Genomic DNA, 16,315 nt, shown 5'->3' with positions numbered 1-16,315 from the left:
CGAACACACACACACGCACTCTCTCACTCACACACATACACTCAGAATAACAGTCACACTTTAAACTCATATGCTATATTTGTAAATGCCTTCAGGGGACATGCATCTTAGGTTTGGGAGGTTTACATCCACACACACACACACATTAATAAATAGCCAAATCATTCCCAGACACATGCACATAAACACAAATAAATACCACACAACAGCAGAAACAAAGACATAGTGGCGACTCTTAATAATTACATAAAATAATAAAAATGTGTCTTTAAAAAAATATTTCAAAATAAGAGGTTACAAAGCATATAAAAATGAATAAGGCTTTAAAATGCTGTAACAGAATGAAAATAAAGTGAGTGTTTGAGCTGAAATAATGCAGGGGAGAAAAATTTGGTCACAGACAAGATGAAACAACTCCCACTTTACCCTTCATCACATCACCCATCATCTTCCTCTCCTGTCCTCTCCCTCCTCTGTCTCTCTCTCTTTTATAGAAGGGTGAAGGAGTATCAGCTTTACTGTTTGATGTATATGTGTGTGTCTGTGTGTGTGTCTGTGTGTGTCTGTGTGTGTGTGAGAGTGAATAAACTCGGAGTAGAAAAGGCGAGACTTCCTGTAAACAACTTTACTTCATAAACCTGTGGAATGTACTGAACCATCAGTGTGTGTGTGTGTGTGTGTGTGTGTGTGTGTGTGTGTGTGTGTGTATGTGTGTTCTCAAACTGTTTTGGTATCACGGGCAGTGGAGTCAGGTCTTATGAGTGGTCTGTCCCTTTGTGTCTTGTTGCAGGCAGTCAGACGCATGTGTGTGTGTTTGTGTGTGTGTGCATATGTATGTTTGTGTGTGTGTGTGTGTGTGTGTGTGTGTGTGTCTAGCTGGGCCGGTCCAGGAAGGTTGACATGGATGGAGCGATGGGAGGAGGTGGGACTGGGTTGACGGGGGAGGCGGGACCGGAGCTCTCGTTGCCATGGTGAACGGGCTCCCGGCCGCTGTACTGGCCAATGAAGGAGCCGTCCTCGTTGAACTGGATGTCCACACTGTTGCCGTACTCGGCCAGGGAGTCATCGCTCCCCAGCTTACTGCCCACACACAGAGACGGCTGGCTAATCGAGCGCTTCTCGTCTCCATCACTGGAAGGCAGGCAGAGACAGAGAGAATCTTCAGAATTAAAGAGCAACATCTGCATGTTAACGGTAACGGAGACGCTTGTCAAAATGTAATAAATAAAATGCATTCATCTGTCCAAGAGCCAGTGTTGGGCAAGTATAGTTTTACAAGCTATCAGTTACTTCACATAGGAGGAAGCTGAACTACAGCAAAGCTGCCTTCAGAGAACTAAAACTTGGACACTGAACATTAAGAGAAATAGATTTGTTACTTAGAAAAAAAAGGGGTCATAGTGTAGCAGTTTCCCTACATTTGTGATGTCATATCAAAATCAAATGATTACAAAGAAGCATCTCAGTACAGTGTTGACAAATATTGTGGTTTGTCTTCACTGTCTCTCATACCCACACTCAGCTGCCAGAAAGAGCATGGAGTTGGATATGGATATGATAACTACAAACCAAACTCACAGATGTTTTTTGTAATTATTTTAAAAATAAATAAATAAATAAATGTTAAATAAAATATTTTTTACTGTTCTGTTATATGTGAAACTAAAATAAATGAGGCAGTCTTTGTTACATCTAACTTCTGAGGGTAATGACATGAAGCAAAACTACTTGCCAGCAACACAAGAAACTAGCCGGCAGCTAAAGCACTCACCTCTCCAGGGATCTGCAGGCAAGGCATGAAGGAAAAAGAATAAAGTGAGAAACAGAAGAAAAAAGACAAAGAGCCTCCAAGAGAGCTGGAACTATTAAGGTTAATGTTACATGTAAAAAACGTGAAAAACACTTTTGAGGGAAGAGGAGGTTTAGTAAGTTAGAGGTTTTATTCCAAAATAAAACAGGCTACATCTGGAAGCATGACTAATGGAAACATAAGGAATGGAGAACACTACAGGAAAGATACCAGTCGATGGAATCACAGTTTTTTTGTGACACTGAACAAAATCGCAGGTGTTGAGAGAGACTCACCTGTACTCGCCAAAGGTCTCATCTTTCATCGGTCGGGCTTCAGAGTCCACCTGACCGTCTTCCTTGTCCTTCACTGCAGCCGGACAAAACTGACATCAGGCTCTGGACACCACACGGATTAATTCACAGAGGACTGCAGACGCTCTGTGACTATGTATGTACTCTTAGGTGTGTGTCTGAGTGTGTGTTGCAGCTGTGTTACCTGCATATTTGCCTCCTTTGCTGCGCTTGATGAAGCAGAGGATGAGCAGTATGAGCATCAGCAGCACGATGGCGCTGATGAGTCCGATGAACCAGCCTTGGGTGGCAAACCCACCGGCCACCTCTGACAGCTCTGAGATAAGGAGAAAGGCCATCATCAACAATATTGATCAGTTTATATTCACAACAATCAGGGATTGTGATTAGGAGTTTGTGCGCAACCACATCCTTGTTTATGAAAGAAAGTAATGGGTCAAGCGGCCTTTGGCGTGAGACATGGAGTGCTTTTTGCAAACAGAGCAGATATGCAATCAAAATAGGCATTTACAAAATAGATTTGAGAGCAAACGTATCCACACTGCAAGTAAGATAGATTTGTGATTAAAATGCAAATAATATACACACACGCGCACACACACACACACACACACACACACACATATATATATATGTATGTATGTATGTATGTATGTATGTAATATACACACACACACACTCACACATATATATGTGTGTGTGTGTGTGTGTGAAGCATGTGTTTAAACACATGCTTCACATAGCACTTTTACATTAGGAATCACATAATTAAGCTTAAGACCTTAACCCTACTTAAAACGTAGAATAAAAAAAGTCTTTGTTTGTTTGTGTAAATACCTGGTCCTTTGGTCTTGACCTGTTCCTTCCAGTGAGTGTAGTTCCTGTGCATGATGGTAAGCCAGTACTTAGTTCCTGGTTGGAGGCCTGCCAGCGAGTAGAAACCCTGAGTAGAGTTCACCATCTCCGACTCCACCCAGTTATCTGTGATTACAGCAGCCAGATAGAGAAGCAGATGTCAACATTTAGCGACATTTGTCTCAGGCGAGCTTGTGGCCACTGTCTGTCTCCAAGCAAACACGTTTATGTACCTTTCTCCCCTCCGTCTCGCCCCTCCATCGTCCCCTCACCGTTCATCTTCAGGTAGCGGAACTGGAAGCCATGGTTCCTGTGTCGTTCTCCTGGGACCCAGCTCAAGTTGAAATATGTTTCTCCTTCTTGACAGGAGATGTTGGTTGGAGGAACTGGTAGGAGAGAGTGACAGGCAAAGGTATTGAAGAAAGATGGGAAAGACAGATGAATGGATAGAGTGTGAAGTTGGAAAGCAATGCATAGAAATAACATAACAGTACAGTATGTGGAAACCTTTTTCATGTTTTAACCCTTGCAAACACTGGGGAACTATGGTATGCATTCAATTTGAAAAAAGAGGAGAATAAATTCAAAATATTTGCAATTCAAGCAAATGAAAGAGCACCTCCGTCTAGCAGGGTGGTACCCTTGCGTGTGATGGGAGGTCCCTCCCCGGCAGCGGTGCGGGCCGTCACTGTGAAGATGTAGCTGCTGTGAGGATCCAGGCCATCCCACACATGGTGAGTCAAGCTGGGATCCATTATCTCCTCCACCTCTACCGTGCTGCCCTCCATATCTGTGAATGCACACAATTTAAAAAGGTCTTTTTCTAATCATTTGACGTGATTCCATGTCTCAGCATCCCTCCATGACACTTCTGTGGTAACCCTTTTTTTCATCCATCCACAGGCTGGGTTCAGGGAATGTAACACATCCAATCCTAAATGCCTTCAAAATAAATAATTTAGAATTAAAATACATTTAACAGTTTGCAATTGTTAGGAGGATGCTCTCAACCTTTATCCTCTCTTAAACTGCCCTGAGACTGCCTGCCTTCTCACAGGTCCTCTCCCAGTTTCATACACACCCTGCTTGAACTGCACAAAGTATCCCAGCAGAACTCCGTTGGTGTGGATCGGTGGAGTCCAGTAGAGAGTTATTGATGTCTCCGATGGGCTGTCCAACCTCAGGGACGCAGGAGGGCCGGGGGCTACACACACACACACACACACACACACACACACACACACACACACACCATGCATACACCATTAGTACATCCGATGAATACATTCAGATATTGAGCAGCAGTTGTGTTCTGACGAGTTTTGCTGCCTTCAAGTGTCCCTTCTGAGCTCCTGCATGGGAAATAATAACAAAATACTCTGTGTAACAAAATATTTTTGTTGGTTGTTGTTTTACTTTAGAAGGGGACCTAAGAGTGTGCACATCAATTAAACTCATTCAAGTGCAAAACAAAGAGTGTTCAATTCAGGGTACAAAGGAGAAAATTTATTTTACAAATTAAGAGGCACAGAGATTCTTTGTCATCTGTTTGTGACACTCAGTAATCAGTTGATAAATGGGTAATTTGACTGACAAATCAAAAATCAAATAATAATAATAATTATTCAAGAAATGTAAAAATGGTTCTGTAAATGGATACAATGGACTGGAAACTATAAAATATAATATTAGCAATAGGAAAAGAAATTGACAAATTAGAAATATTATAATCAGTCATTTAGCTAAAAAATTATTTAAAAAATCAGTTGTGCTTTAATTTTAATTCATCAGCTGTTTAATTCATTTTTCATTTGCCATTTTATTTGTCTGTTTTATTTGTCTCTTTGACTATCAAATTGTTGATTAATGTATGCATGTATTGTTATTAATCTATCCATCAATTTGCCTATTTCTTGCTTGATTCATTAATGGATTATTGATTTGTCAACTGATTTGTCTGTTGATCAATTGATTACTGAGAGTCACAAGTGGGCTCCCATATTAAACACCATATTTCTGCAATTTGGATATTAGAACAGAACTTCTTTATTTAAACTTATGCCAGCCAATCACTGTGTAACAGTGTGATGATTAGAAAGCTCTCACCTCCCTCTGGTGTGCTGAAGTGGTATGGCGGGGAATGAGGACCCTCCCCTTTGCTGTTGAAAGCGGTGACGGACAGCTCGTAGCGCGAGTAGAGTCGCAGCCCTGTGACTTCCTCCGAGTTCTTCATGCTGCCAACCTCCACCACCCTGTTCTCCTGCTCCTTCCCCATCCCATGCTCCACTCCTCCATCTCTCTCCCTCTCCGCTCTGTGGTGCATGTGACCGAGGGCTCTGCGGCCCCGGCCGCTCTGGGACCCCAGCCGCTTGATGTAGAGCTGAACCACAGTAACACAGAGAGGCAGAACAGAGACCAACTGAGGTGGGGAGACATTTACCAACACACATAGCTATCCCCTGTGCTATGTTTGGGTGAGAGACAGATGGTAATAAAGTGTGAAATTGTTCAGTCTGTGTTACACTTTTAGTTCAATCAACATTTCAAATCATGTAGATATCCCTGCAAGATGTAGGGTTGCTAAACAGGAGGGTATTTGTTGTGGTAGTGCAGAAGATTTTCATGATATTGGGTTACTCTTGTTATTGTTACCCTGTATCCTAGCAGCAGTCCTCGGACTCCCTGGGGTGTTTCCCACCTCACGCTGGCTGTGCTGTTGATCACCTTTACCGTCACATCACCAGGTGCCTCCAGAGGGGCTGACAGAGAGACACATGGGATATAAACCTTGTGCACTATCATAATTAAACCAAGGAACATACTGCTCTCATTTGTGCAAGCATGCAGAGATGCGTCTGTGTTGGCCTTAAAAAAAATATTGTCTCTGTTATCTCTGTTTTCTATGTGGCCCACTTTGCATCCCACAAAATACGCATCTGAATTTGGACAAAAACAAATACTGTATCACAATCGCTGTAGGGATGACTATTGGTGCTTTCTTAACATCTTTACATGCAAGAGGATTACATCCTATCCTGTAATTAGACTGTCTGAACGGTTGGTATCTCTGTTAAGAGGTGGTCCTTTGTCTTTCTTTTCTTTATGCTTTTTGTGCCAATAGGCAGCTGCCCCGTAGGTCAGATTCTTTGATTCTGATTGAGACCTGAGCAGGCCAAGAAAGAAATCCACTGTCTTGCCGAGCTTTTGTTCTTCACCGTCTCTGAAGCACATCTTTCACCATGAATGATGTCAGAGTAGTAAGAGAGGGCTGGCTCCACACAAGAAGTGAGAATGTGAAGATGAGCAAGGTAATATCACGCTACTAATTCATAGCAGAGAGCTCAGCTTCACTACATTTAGGAACTGACATCATTATAAACAGCTGACTGATTTTTGCCCCGCGGGAGAACGGGGGCCTGTACATCACTGTGTCAGTCTGTCATTCGACAGTTTTGGTGACTCCGTGACCTTCCTTCTAGCGCCACCCTCAGGCAAATTTTTTACTTTTGTACACCAATCTCTAAAAGACACTTTAGCATTGCCATAAAATTTGGTGACAACATTCATGTGGCCTAGAAGATGATAATTATCAACTCTGAAATAACATGTTGTTTATGGTTTTATGTTGCTCCTATTGCATATTTTTTACCAAACCAAATTTCCCTAATAGGATCAATACAGTTTGAATGAATGAATGAATAACTAAGCTAAAAGTGTCAGAGGAAAAATAGATATGTGAGACATACTGTCCTCTCCAGAGTGTCCAATCTCAGGGACAGGGGCAGGACCTTCTCCCAGTGAGTTGACAGCTTGGACCTTGATCTCAAATGGTGTGTAGGTTCCTGTCCCGTTCACCACAAAAGGTGGACCCTTAGTGGTGCCGTGGGACCAGAACTGATTACTTCCCTCTGCCTGCCGCCATGACACCTTGTACTCAAAGCCTGGAGCGTTATGCGTGAGCCTGTCCATCTCCTACGCAGACACACAGGAACATTACATGCATTTGTATATAACTTAGTTACTGTGTAGAAGATAACATGCAGAGAGAAGCACTCACATCCCAGGAGATGACCAGAAACCCCGGATCTGTGGAATCACTATGCACACCGGTGGGGTTACCGTCAGGAACTAGAGAGAAAGAGACACAATGACAGCTCATCGTAAAAGGTGACAAAATAAGAATTAGATCAAATAAAACTAAAAGTGAAATGCTGTGGTTAACTTGTCAGTGTCGGCGTTTAGCAGCACACTCACCAGCAGGTGGCGTGGTGTGGGCCTCCGAGTGCTGGCTGGGCTCACTGCGGCCCGCTTCGTTGACCCCGATGACCCGGAAGCGGTAGGTGGAGTAGGGCTGGAGCATCAACTCGAGGTGATTGATGTCTCCAGAAACCCACTTCCACTCCTCCCACCTCCACTTCCTCTCCGGGGTGTGCTGCTCCTCCCTCGCCTCCACAATGAACTCTGACAGAGGGAGACAGAGGGGGATGAAACTACAAACTGCAAAACAGATGAAATTCATTCTCTTTACATGCTTCCAAATAAATATCAGGATATTTTGCTTGACTTTGCGCTTATAAGAATGGAAAGCAACAAGGTCAAACTTGTTGTTGAGGGGAGATGTAGATGAAGAAGCTAAAGGACTTTTAATCACATGGAGAAGAGGGTGCAGCTAAATACAGTTGGATTCAAGTTTGTAAATTACAAGCTGAGTCAACAATTTGATTCTGCAGCACATGAAATAGTATAAGAATATCTTCTTCCTTTTGAAATGTGAAAAAAATCTGACAAAAGAATCACTTTATTTATGATACATAAAAAACTCCTGACAAAACAAATAGATCATCACAAAATTTTAAAAGTCATGAGTAATTTCATTCAAAGCATTTGCTATCAATTCAAGCCAAAGTCAGAGAATTCATTCTCTCTCTTTTTCTTTTTTTCCTCTGCTTTATTTGACAGGCACAGTGCAGAGAGACAGGGAGCACAGGGCAGAGAGAGGGGGTGACATGCAGGGCCTGGGCCCGTGGTTATCTTAGGAGGGCCAGATCAGTGCTGCTGAAACAGTACAATATTCATAACTGATGCACTGAATGATTTGAATTGTGGGTGCAATCAGTACCAGTGATGTGGCTGTTGTGTGAGCGTCCCGGCTTCCAGCTGAGGGTGAGGCTGCGGTCCTGAACATCAGACAGAGTCAGAGAGTGGGGAGGGTCCGGCCGTGCTGGGGGTCAGAACAGCAAATGGTTAATGACAGAGCATAAACACACATGGTATCACACACACACATTCATACATTTCTCCTGCACAGCCATGAGTATCACACACATAAACACACCAGCAACATACCGACAACCGTGATGGAGCCGGTGGCTGCTACATGATCCTTGGAAGTGATCACCTCACAGGAATAATTCCCAGTATCTTCTAATTGGACATATGTCAATTTCAGGGTGGCGTTCTCAAAGATAATGTACCTAGAAACAGAAGAAAAACCTAAGGGTCATGTTTGAGCAGCAACTTACTGAAGTGGGACAGATAGATTAGCTTGACAGATTACCATTTGATATTATGAATGTTTCCCAGTAGTGCCCTGTCAAAAATATCAAAGGCAGAGCCCCGTTAGTGGATTTAATTACTTGTCATCTGGTGATGATTCAAGGATTTTGGCACCGTCTCTCTTCCAAACAATCTGGGGGTCGAGCAGCCGAGGGTCTTTGTAGAAGTGACAGTCCAGCAAAGCGCTGGTTCCGTTGAGTGTCCGCACATGCTGGGGGCCGTTCAGTATCACCGTTCGGTCTGATGGGGAACAGAAGGAGACAGGAGAGGCCACAGTGTGGAGGTGAGAGGACTTAATCAAGAAGGAACAACCGCAAAATAGGGCTACACCTATATGTGCAGTAGGTTTGCTAATATTTTGGGCAAGAATTGTCCTTTCTTCCCTGACCACAGCTAAAGTTAGTTTTAGTTTCAGGCAATGTCTAAGTGATGACTTTTCCATCACTGAGGCTTTTCCACCCAGACAAGGGTCAAAAAATTGGGGGAACCAAAAATTTGCTTGTCCAGGTTTATGGAAGGTCAAATTTAAAAATCTTGAATATAACAAACTTTTGTCTAGTAACACAAAAATGGCAAGACTGGTTGCTCATTGGTGATGAAAAATAGAGATGTATGAACAGTATTGCTGTGAATAAAAAAAATAAATAAGAAATAAGAGGAAAAGTTAAGTTTCTCGAAAAAATTAATATCCAATTTGAAAGATCGCCCTACCTCGGTCTTGAACTTTTTTCTCTTCTGTCTTTTTACATAATATTCCCCATTAGAAGCTTAAAAATACCAGCATTGTTATCTGCCTTCCAGTACCCATATGGGTCAAACTCATGCCTGCATTATTTAATGGCCTCTATGCAGTCCACACACCAAAGGATGTAGTTCTTGGTTTGAAAACAACTGCTTTTATTGCAGGCACTGTGAGGAAAGCCTCATTTAGTCCACTTTAGGTCACTAAACATCCACACTGCAACCAACAGTAATGAAATTCCTTGCAGTGGCATAGCAGTTTTGCAGCCAGTGTGATCCATCCCACCCATACAGTGGAAGTGTGTATGCTGAATGTGTGTGTGACTCACTGAGGACCTCCAGGTGAGCCATAATGGAGATATTGGTATGTCTGATAGAACAGGTATATGTCCCGCTGTCATCATGACCGACGTTGGACAGCTCTATCGTCCCATTGGTCAGCAGGGAGACGCGAGAGTCCGACAGCAGGGGAAGCATCCCATCACCCTCCCTGAAGACAACACACACATAAAAAGTTGCCATATAAAAACATTAAGCAATACATAAATTAATACCATACACCAAAGCAACAGCAGTAAAGCCATCAGGTTTCACCAATCAAAGCATGCTCCCTGGCTAATCAGTGAATAGATGATAGATAGAAGACGGATCGATTAATGGAGTTCCAGAGAGAGGGCAGAGAGCAGCAAAATGCTTTTCAGTAATAGTGAATGTGGCCACATTATATAAAGACTAGAAGATTTACCTTCCACATCGCCTCTCGGTAATTTTACTTTAGGGTTTACAAAACGATATGGAGAATCCTCTTTGAGATTCAACTGCTGAATCTGGATGAGTTCACACATCTCTCTAACTGCTCCAGTTTCCCAGAGTCAGCAGTTAAGGTTAGGCCAAACAAATGAGGCTTTTTGACTCAGCAGATCCACTTTTGTATGAAACAGCAAACAATGTTATTTTCCCAAAGCGTCCATTGATTACTACTGACAATATATCCACTTTTTGGGCATAGTCAGGTTATCAAAAGGTTTCAGAAAGAGTTTAAATTTAAGACTTTTTGAGACCTTTTTAAAGAGTAAATCAACACTACAGCACTCATGTTCAGCTAACATGCTAACATGCATAATGTCTTATGTCAGCAAGATCGTGGTGTGTATTACTCATACTGTCATTCTTTGGATCTTTTTAAAAAGCAATTTTAATGTTGTCTAGGCACTGTCCAGGCCTTGATGTTTGAGTGGCCAAGTTGGCAAATGTTTTGGTGCAAAACTGTCTTCTGTGTCATATATGGATGGATTTTTTTTATTATGACATTTTTTTTGTCATAATAACAATGCACCATATATATATGATTGCATTCTGGTTCATTGAGGTTAAATTAAGTAAAAGAGTTATGTCTATAGTATGGCTAGGTAACTTTACCTTACCTCACCTCTCATTCATTTTGACCCGAGTCGGATCTCTTACACAAAATCCCAGTCCTCTTTGTTTTGACATGAGCCAGCACGTAAACACAGGTCTTACTAATGACATTAATTGAGGTTCTGTTCCAGAGTTGTTCCAGTAAGCCATCATGAACAACAGCAGGACCCTGGCCCTGTTGGATCTAATCTTCATTAATGTCATCAGTAACTCCTACGTTTACCTGCTATTTCATGTCAAAATGCATACTGTGAAAAAGGTCGCAGTTTCAATGGGCAGAATAAGAGAACAGGGAATTAATGGTCAAGGGACAGGAAAGATGATGAATGAAAAATTAACATGTTTCACATATTGCACCCAAAACTCTATTTTGGATCAATATTAATAAGAATGTAAGAATTTTATTAATAAGAATGGACAGTGAAGATAAGAAATAACCTGCACTGAATTTCTACTTATTCCAACTACTCCAACATCATCCCACTCACAGCTCACTACTATCAAATATAACACACACTAGCCAACCCAACCCACAACCGAACACCCACACTCATACAGTGACTTGCCATAACATGTAATTGAGGATTTTTGCTCCCAAAATGAAGTTTCTATTAAAAGTCACCATTTAAGTGACAAAGAGAGTAAAATTAACAGTATTAAATGTGCTTAACTTGACCTTGGCAAAGTGTTATGCTTTTTACAGTTTGGATTCTCTCTGTTTTACAGATATTGACTGACGATATTTGGCTAAAATGGTGTGATTTAAAAAACAAAAACAGATACACGCATTTTTGCAGTCAGTGCCTGAGTCAGCTAATTGAAGCTAACTGAAGCTAACCGAAGCCATACAGCCATGTGGTGTCTGGACAGTAATGTCGATCAGGCCTGGGTGTGGTTGAGGGACATCCCAAGAAACCAACAGAATGTTATCTGCTCATGCAACCAATGGAGGGCGCTGTTTCATTGTGAGTAAAGGCCTTGGCATTACTGTAATGTGCATAACAGTCCAAAGAACAGGATAACTGAACTGTGGTCATACAAACATAACATAGACAAGACATTTCGTGGATATTTTTGTTTTCTTTGAAAGTAGGGATTTCAGACAGGCTGGACGGTGCCTCAGAATTCATACAGTGTGGGGGTCTTTGTGAACACAGCATCATAAGCCCCTTTTCACACATGCAGCTTCACCCAGAAATCGAATGGAAATTTTCCATGATATGTGTATGGGAGCTGGAGTCGATACAGCGGATACAGCAAGGCAAAAACAGAGAGCCGAACATCTGCCAGCTTCCACCCCCAAAATCTGGTGGAATTCCCAGCAATCTCCCTCGAACGTAGCATCAGATGTAGCTGCTGAATTATGTATCAAGACTGCACACGGCATTCTGTTTTGCAAATAGCAGGCAGCAGTATGTGCTTTCAGACACAGCCTGGTGTGTGTGTGTGTGTGTGTGTGTGTGTGTGTGTGTGTGCATGTGTCTCACCATGTGACGTGTGGTCGTGGGGAGCCGAAGGTTTCACAGTCTAGGCTGGCGTTTCTACCCTCAATGACCTGATACACCACCCCATCAGAGGACAGGATCTGTGGAGGGAGCTCTGATAGACAGACAGATAGGTAGATAGATAGATAGATAGATAGATAGACAGATAGATAGACAGACAGACAGACAGACAGGAGTGTGAGAGGGCAAAAATGATGTTAAGTCATTAGAAAATAGACAACAAAATCACACATGACCGCAGTTGCTTGTATATAAAAAAATTAACCTAATGTAGCTGATGCAGCCATTTTTGTCTAACCCTAATTTGACATCCCCCACCCTCAACATTTAGCATTTATCGATGGTGTATAAATAGTTACCAAATGCTTTCTAACAATATGGACCATGTAAAGATCTCTTTAATCTTGAACTCACAAATTTTGCAGAGCATTGTTCACCATGCTCTCCAAAACTGTGAACTTCACCATTTAAAAAATGTTCATAAATGTTAATCAGACATGCACTTGCTAACTGTTCATATCAATACCTCCTTCAGGGGGATGCTACAAAGATTTATCCCATTTCAGTTTACAGCAGCTGAAACTTTCATTTCCTCTCTTTGCCTGCTACCACTCAAGATAATTTTGGTTCTCATTGCTTAACGGATAGTTTTGGGGCATTTTTAAACTCAGGCAGTATTAAATTGTAAATGTACAAAGCACAACCTCAGCACGAGCTTTTCTAAAGAGAAACTTTGTACTTTGCTGTGGCTTTAATACAATCCACCAGCGCGCTCATTTTCAGCCTCAAAGACCATTATAAATGTCCTTCCTGAAAACAGGAAATGCACAGCACAGACAAATCAAATTGAAACTGTTCAAACCCCCAAACGGTTGCAAACGGTGCTTTCACACAAGTTTTATTTAGCATTTCAGACATTGCTTTGCACACATCCACACAGATCCGCTGCTAAGTTGGTTAAGGCTGCGTTCACAGGAATTTGATCACTACCAAATGGCTACATACCGATGACATAGATGTAAGTGTTGGTGAGGATGCTGCCATGTTTGTTGAAGGCCTCACACTGGTACACAGCAGTGTCAGCAAATTCAACATCCCTCAGTATCAACACACCACCTGAGACAGTGCGACGAGGGTCCTTATCCACTTCTGCAGGGAAGACGGGGGGAGGAGGGAGTGCACGGAGACAGGAGGGAGACAAATTGGGTGAAAACGTAAAAGGAAAGTTTAAAAGTGAAACCTGTTCCTGAGACCAATATGCCAGTATAGTCCGTTTGTCAAACAGAGACGGAGCCTGGCAACCTTTCATTGGAAATGCTTAGCCAGGATGTTCTCCGTCAACAGATAAAGCAGCAGCTGTTACAGGCCCTGACCTTTTCTACTCCTCCCTCTTCAGTGTTTCCCCTGTAACTTCAAGCAGCTGTGTTCTTGAGGGTTAATTTTTAACTTTTCTTCTGTCTTTGCCCCCACTTTAGTCACAGGTAGGGTGGTAGGTTTAAGTGCTAAAAATGATTTTCATTAGGAGAGAAAACAAAGAATCGGACTGTCTCCCTCTCTGTTTCTCTGTTCCCTCTTTTGTTTACTCTTCCTCTCTAAGAGGCACTCAGGAGAGATGAAGCTAATCCATCTCAAGAATAAGATCCTGGTAAATTCATCTAAGCTTAAAAGACTCTCTGCAAAAGTGGACAGTGAGTGGACTGCGTGCAAGAGCCAGGAAATGGACTCTCCTCTTCCCTGAAACCCATTGGCAGCTGTTAAGCTCCATGAAGGTTATAATGACTCTGTCAAACTTTAAGTGCACCAAAAGAAAAGTTCTCTGACAGTTCCTGAATCCCAGTACTAGGCGTCCGGTTCCGTCTGTCACTTGGTCTCATGGTTTCACGCTAACTCTGACCCTCCGTCGGAGCGGGTTGTTCTTCAGGGTTTTGCAGCTTAGTTGTGGATGGGGTTCAGTGCCTTTCACGTTCCCATTCATTCACTCTTCTTCTATTCCCTTTCTTACTTTGTACTTATTTGGACTTATTGTATATTGTTGTATATTGTACATAGGTTGTATATTGTATATAGGAGTGTTATATATACTTTCTATTTTATATACTTTTTATTTTCTATTTCTATTTTTTACTTGCACAGTGCTGAGTTGTTGCAATTGCATTTCACTGCTGCTGTACCCGTACATCATGCATGTGACGAATAAAAATCTTGAATCTTGAATCTTGAATCTCTAGAAATTGCACTGAGCAGTGGCAAGGTCAAATAAATACTTAGGAAATACTGTAGAGAGTAGTTTAAGTAGTTTGAAAACTTTGTCAAGAACTTTAGTTTGAGAGTAAAAGTTTTTAAATCTCTTCCTTGCCTTGAAGCCAGTATGCTGGGCATCACGTATATGTGTATTTCTGTTTTGGCTTCTGAAGATTTGACAACAATGATGTAACTTCTGTCAGTCCACACACTTTTACAACACATTAAACACAGAAAAACTTTCACATTGATTTTGGATTTAATAACACTAGTTCTGTAGTAGATAAGAAAGTAGTGTAGTTACTTAGCTGCTATAATAATATGCAGTACCTGTGAGGTGCAGACCATTGATGCTCCAGGTGATGGTTGGGGTTGGGATGCCCTCCGCCTGGCAGTCAAGACGAACCGTCTCTCCGGGGGCGTACAGCAGGCTCTGCGGCTCCTTTACCCAATACGGCTTTGCTACACACACACACACACACACACACACACACACACACACACACACACACACAAAACAACTGTCATCTACTATTATTACAATTGCTTGTACAATTGCTTTGCACTTTGCAAAGGAGGAGAAAAACAAAGAACAAACCCAAAACAGATAACACCAACCACAGGAATGGAATCAAAGCAAAAAACATGCAAGAAAACCATTAAAGAGAAAGCTCAAAACAATTACAACAATCACTGAATAACAGATATCCAAGTAATGTGTGTTTCTAAAGGACAAAGACAAACAGATGAAATGAGGCAGCAAGAAACAAGGAGAGGGAAGGGCGGTGGCAGGATGTAAACTCAGAAAGAAAGAAAGAAAGAAAGAAAGAAAGAAAGAAAAAAAGAAAGAAAGAAAGAAAGAAAGAAAAAAGAAAGAAAGAAGAGAGAACGAATGGGGTTGGCAACAGATCACATTTGAACATGAAGCATTTTTAAACATAAACATTGTATGCCACTGACAAATTAAGTGCAATACCTTGATAATGACTGTAAACAAAAGAGACCACAATCAAGACAACTAGTAGCCTCTTTGTCATACCTGTAGTGTTAGTTCTCAAAATTAAGACCACACTGCTTCCTGTCAGAAAGAGGATCCTCACTTCCTTGGGTCAAGGGCTCTCTTACTTTCATTCATTCCAACATTGTTGTGTGAGAAACTCTGAAAACTTTAGCTCTGTTTGTGCTGGACCAGCAGAATGCTCTTCCTGTTTTGTGCTATAAAGCAATCCGGCAGATTTGCCTGCCGAATGGCACACGATATAAAAAGCAACGCAGAGGCTGCCAGAGGCTGCCACTCCCTCATTTCTATGATAACTACACTGATGCCTCAGGGCTCATGCGGTCAGATCAGTTGAGTACTGTTTGTGTGTGCAGTACCTTCCACTGTGACGGTAAAGGAGTGCACGGCGGAGCCCTGGCTGTTGCTGGCTTTACACTCATACTCCCCGTCGTCCTCCTGGCTGATGCTTCTGAAGTGAAGCCAGCGGTTAAAGTTCTTCAGCTGCGCACCTGTGTCTTTGATGTTGCCATCCTTCTTCCTCCATTCCACAGTCGGAGTGGGTCTGGAGAAAGAGAGAGGAAAGGGTGAGACGAGAATCGTGGCAGGGCAGAGAAAAGGAGAAACGGACACAGAAGGAACGGGACAGTTAGAGAATTGAAGTAGATGGATCGATAGAGAGAGCGAGAAAGATATGGAGGAAATTAGAGTGAAAGAAATGAAGAGAGGTGAAGAGTCATGACTACAAACATAGATCAATGAGGATGATCTTGCTAATGATGTAATATCCTATCTCACTGCTGTGGCTAAATTATGATGAGACTCCATTTATCGCCATGGAAACGGAGCGCTCTCTCTCTGTCTCCCTGGGGAGGTAGGACAATTAGAGCGAAGAGAA

General features: G+C 42.1%; 1 protein-coding gene across 3 annotated transcripts in view; it reads right to left on the bottom strand.

Moving 5' to 3' along the window:
- Nucleotides 1-299: 299 nt before the first annotated feature.
- LOC115362627 (neural cell adhesion molecule L1.1-like) overlaps nucleotides 300-16,315 on the bottom strand; it is a 43,935-nt gene continuing 27,919 nt past the window's right edge. For 2 of the 3 annotated variants that reach the window (XM_030056621.1, XM_030056623.1), the window contains 21 exons: nucleotides 15,798-15,982; nucleotides 14,751-14,882; nucleotides 13,185-13,328; nucleotides 12,162-12,273; nucleotides 9,585-9,745; nucleotides 8,595-8,754; nucleotides 8,305-8,432; nucleotides 8,078-8,179; nucleotides 7,213-7,419; nucleotides 7,016-7,086; nucleotides 6,705-6,930; nucleotides 5,611-5,717; nucleotides 5,065-5,338; nucleotides 4,040-4,162; nucleotides 3,578-3,748; nucleotides 3,192-3,344; nucleotides 2,941-3,084; nucleotides 2,288-2,419; nucleotides 2,086-2,158; nucleotides 1,772-1,783; nucleotides 300-1,131 (listed from right to left, as the gene is read on the bottom strand). In XM_030056621.1, coding sequence (XP_029912481.1) covers nucleotides 873-1,131; nucleotides 1,772-1,783; nucleotides 2,086-2,158; nucleotides 2,288-2,419; nucleotides 2,941-3,084; nucleotides 3,192-3,344; nucleotides 3,578-3,748; nucleotides 4,040-4,162; nucleotides 5,065-5,338; nucleotides 5,611-5,717; nucleotides 6,705-6,930; nucleotides 7,016-7,086; nucleotides 7,213-7,419; nucleotides 8,078-8,179; nucleotides 8,305-8,432; nucleotides 8,595-8,754; nucleotides 9,585-9,745; nucleotides 12,162-12,273; nucleotides 13,185-13,328; nucleotides 14,751-14,882; nucleotides 15,798-15,982 — 3,076 coding nt within the window. In that variant the 3' untranslated portion in view covers nucleotides 300-872. The remainder of the gene's footprint in view (nucleotides 1,132-1,771; nucleotides 1,784-2,085; nucleotides 2,159-2,287; nucleotides 2,420-2,940; nucleotides 3,085-3,191; nucleotides 3,345-3,577; nucleotides 3,749-4,039; nucleotides 4,163-5,064; nucleotides 5,339-5,610; nucleotides 5,718-6,704; nucleotides 6,931-7,015; nucleotides 7,087-7,212; nucleotides 7,420-8,077; nucleotides 8,180-8,304; nucleotides 8,433-8,594; nucleotides 8,755-9,584; nucleotides 9,746-12,161; nucleotides 12,274-13,184; nucleotides 13,329-14,750; nucleotides 14,883-15,797; nucleotides 15,983-16,315) is intronic. The other variant, XM_030056622.1, reaches the window with a different exon arrangement.

This window comes from Myripristis murdjan, chromosome 7, assembly GCF_902150065.1.
Source record: "Myripristis murdjan chromosome 7, fMyrMur1.1, whole genome shotgun sequence".
In the NCBI taxonomy this organism is placed as follows: Eukaryota; Metazoa; Chordata; class Actinopteri; order Holocentriformes; family Holocentridae; genus Myripristis; species Myripristis murdjan.
This window is presented reverse-complemented; position numbering and strand designations above follow the sequence as displayed.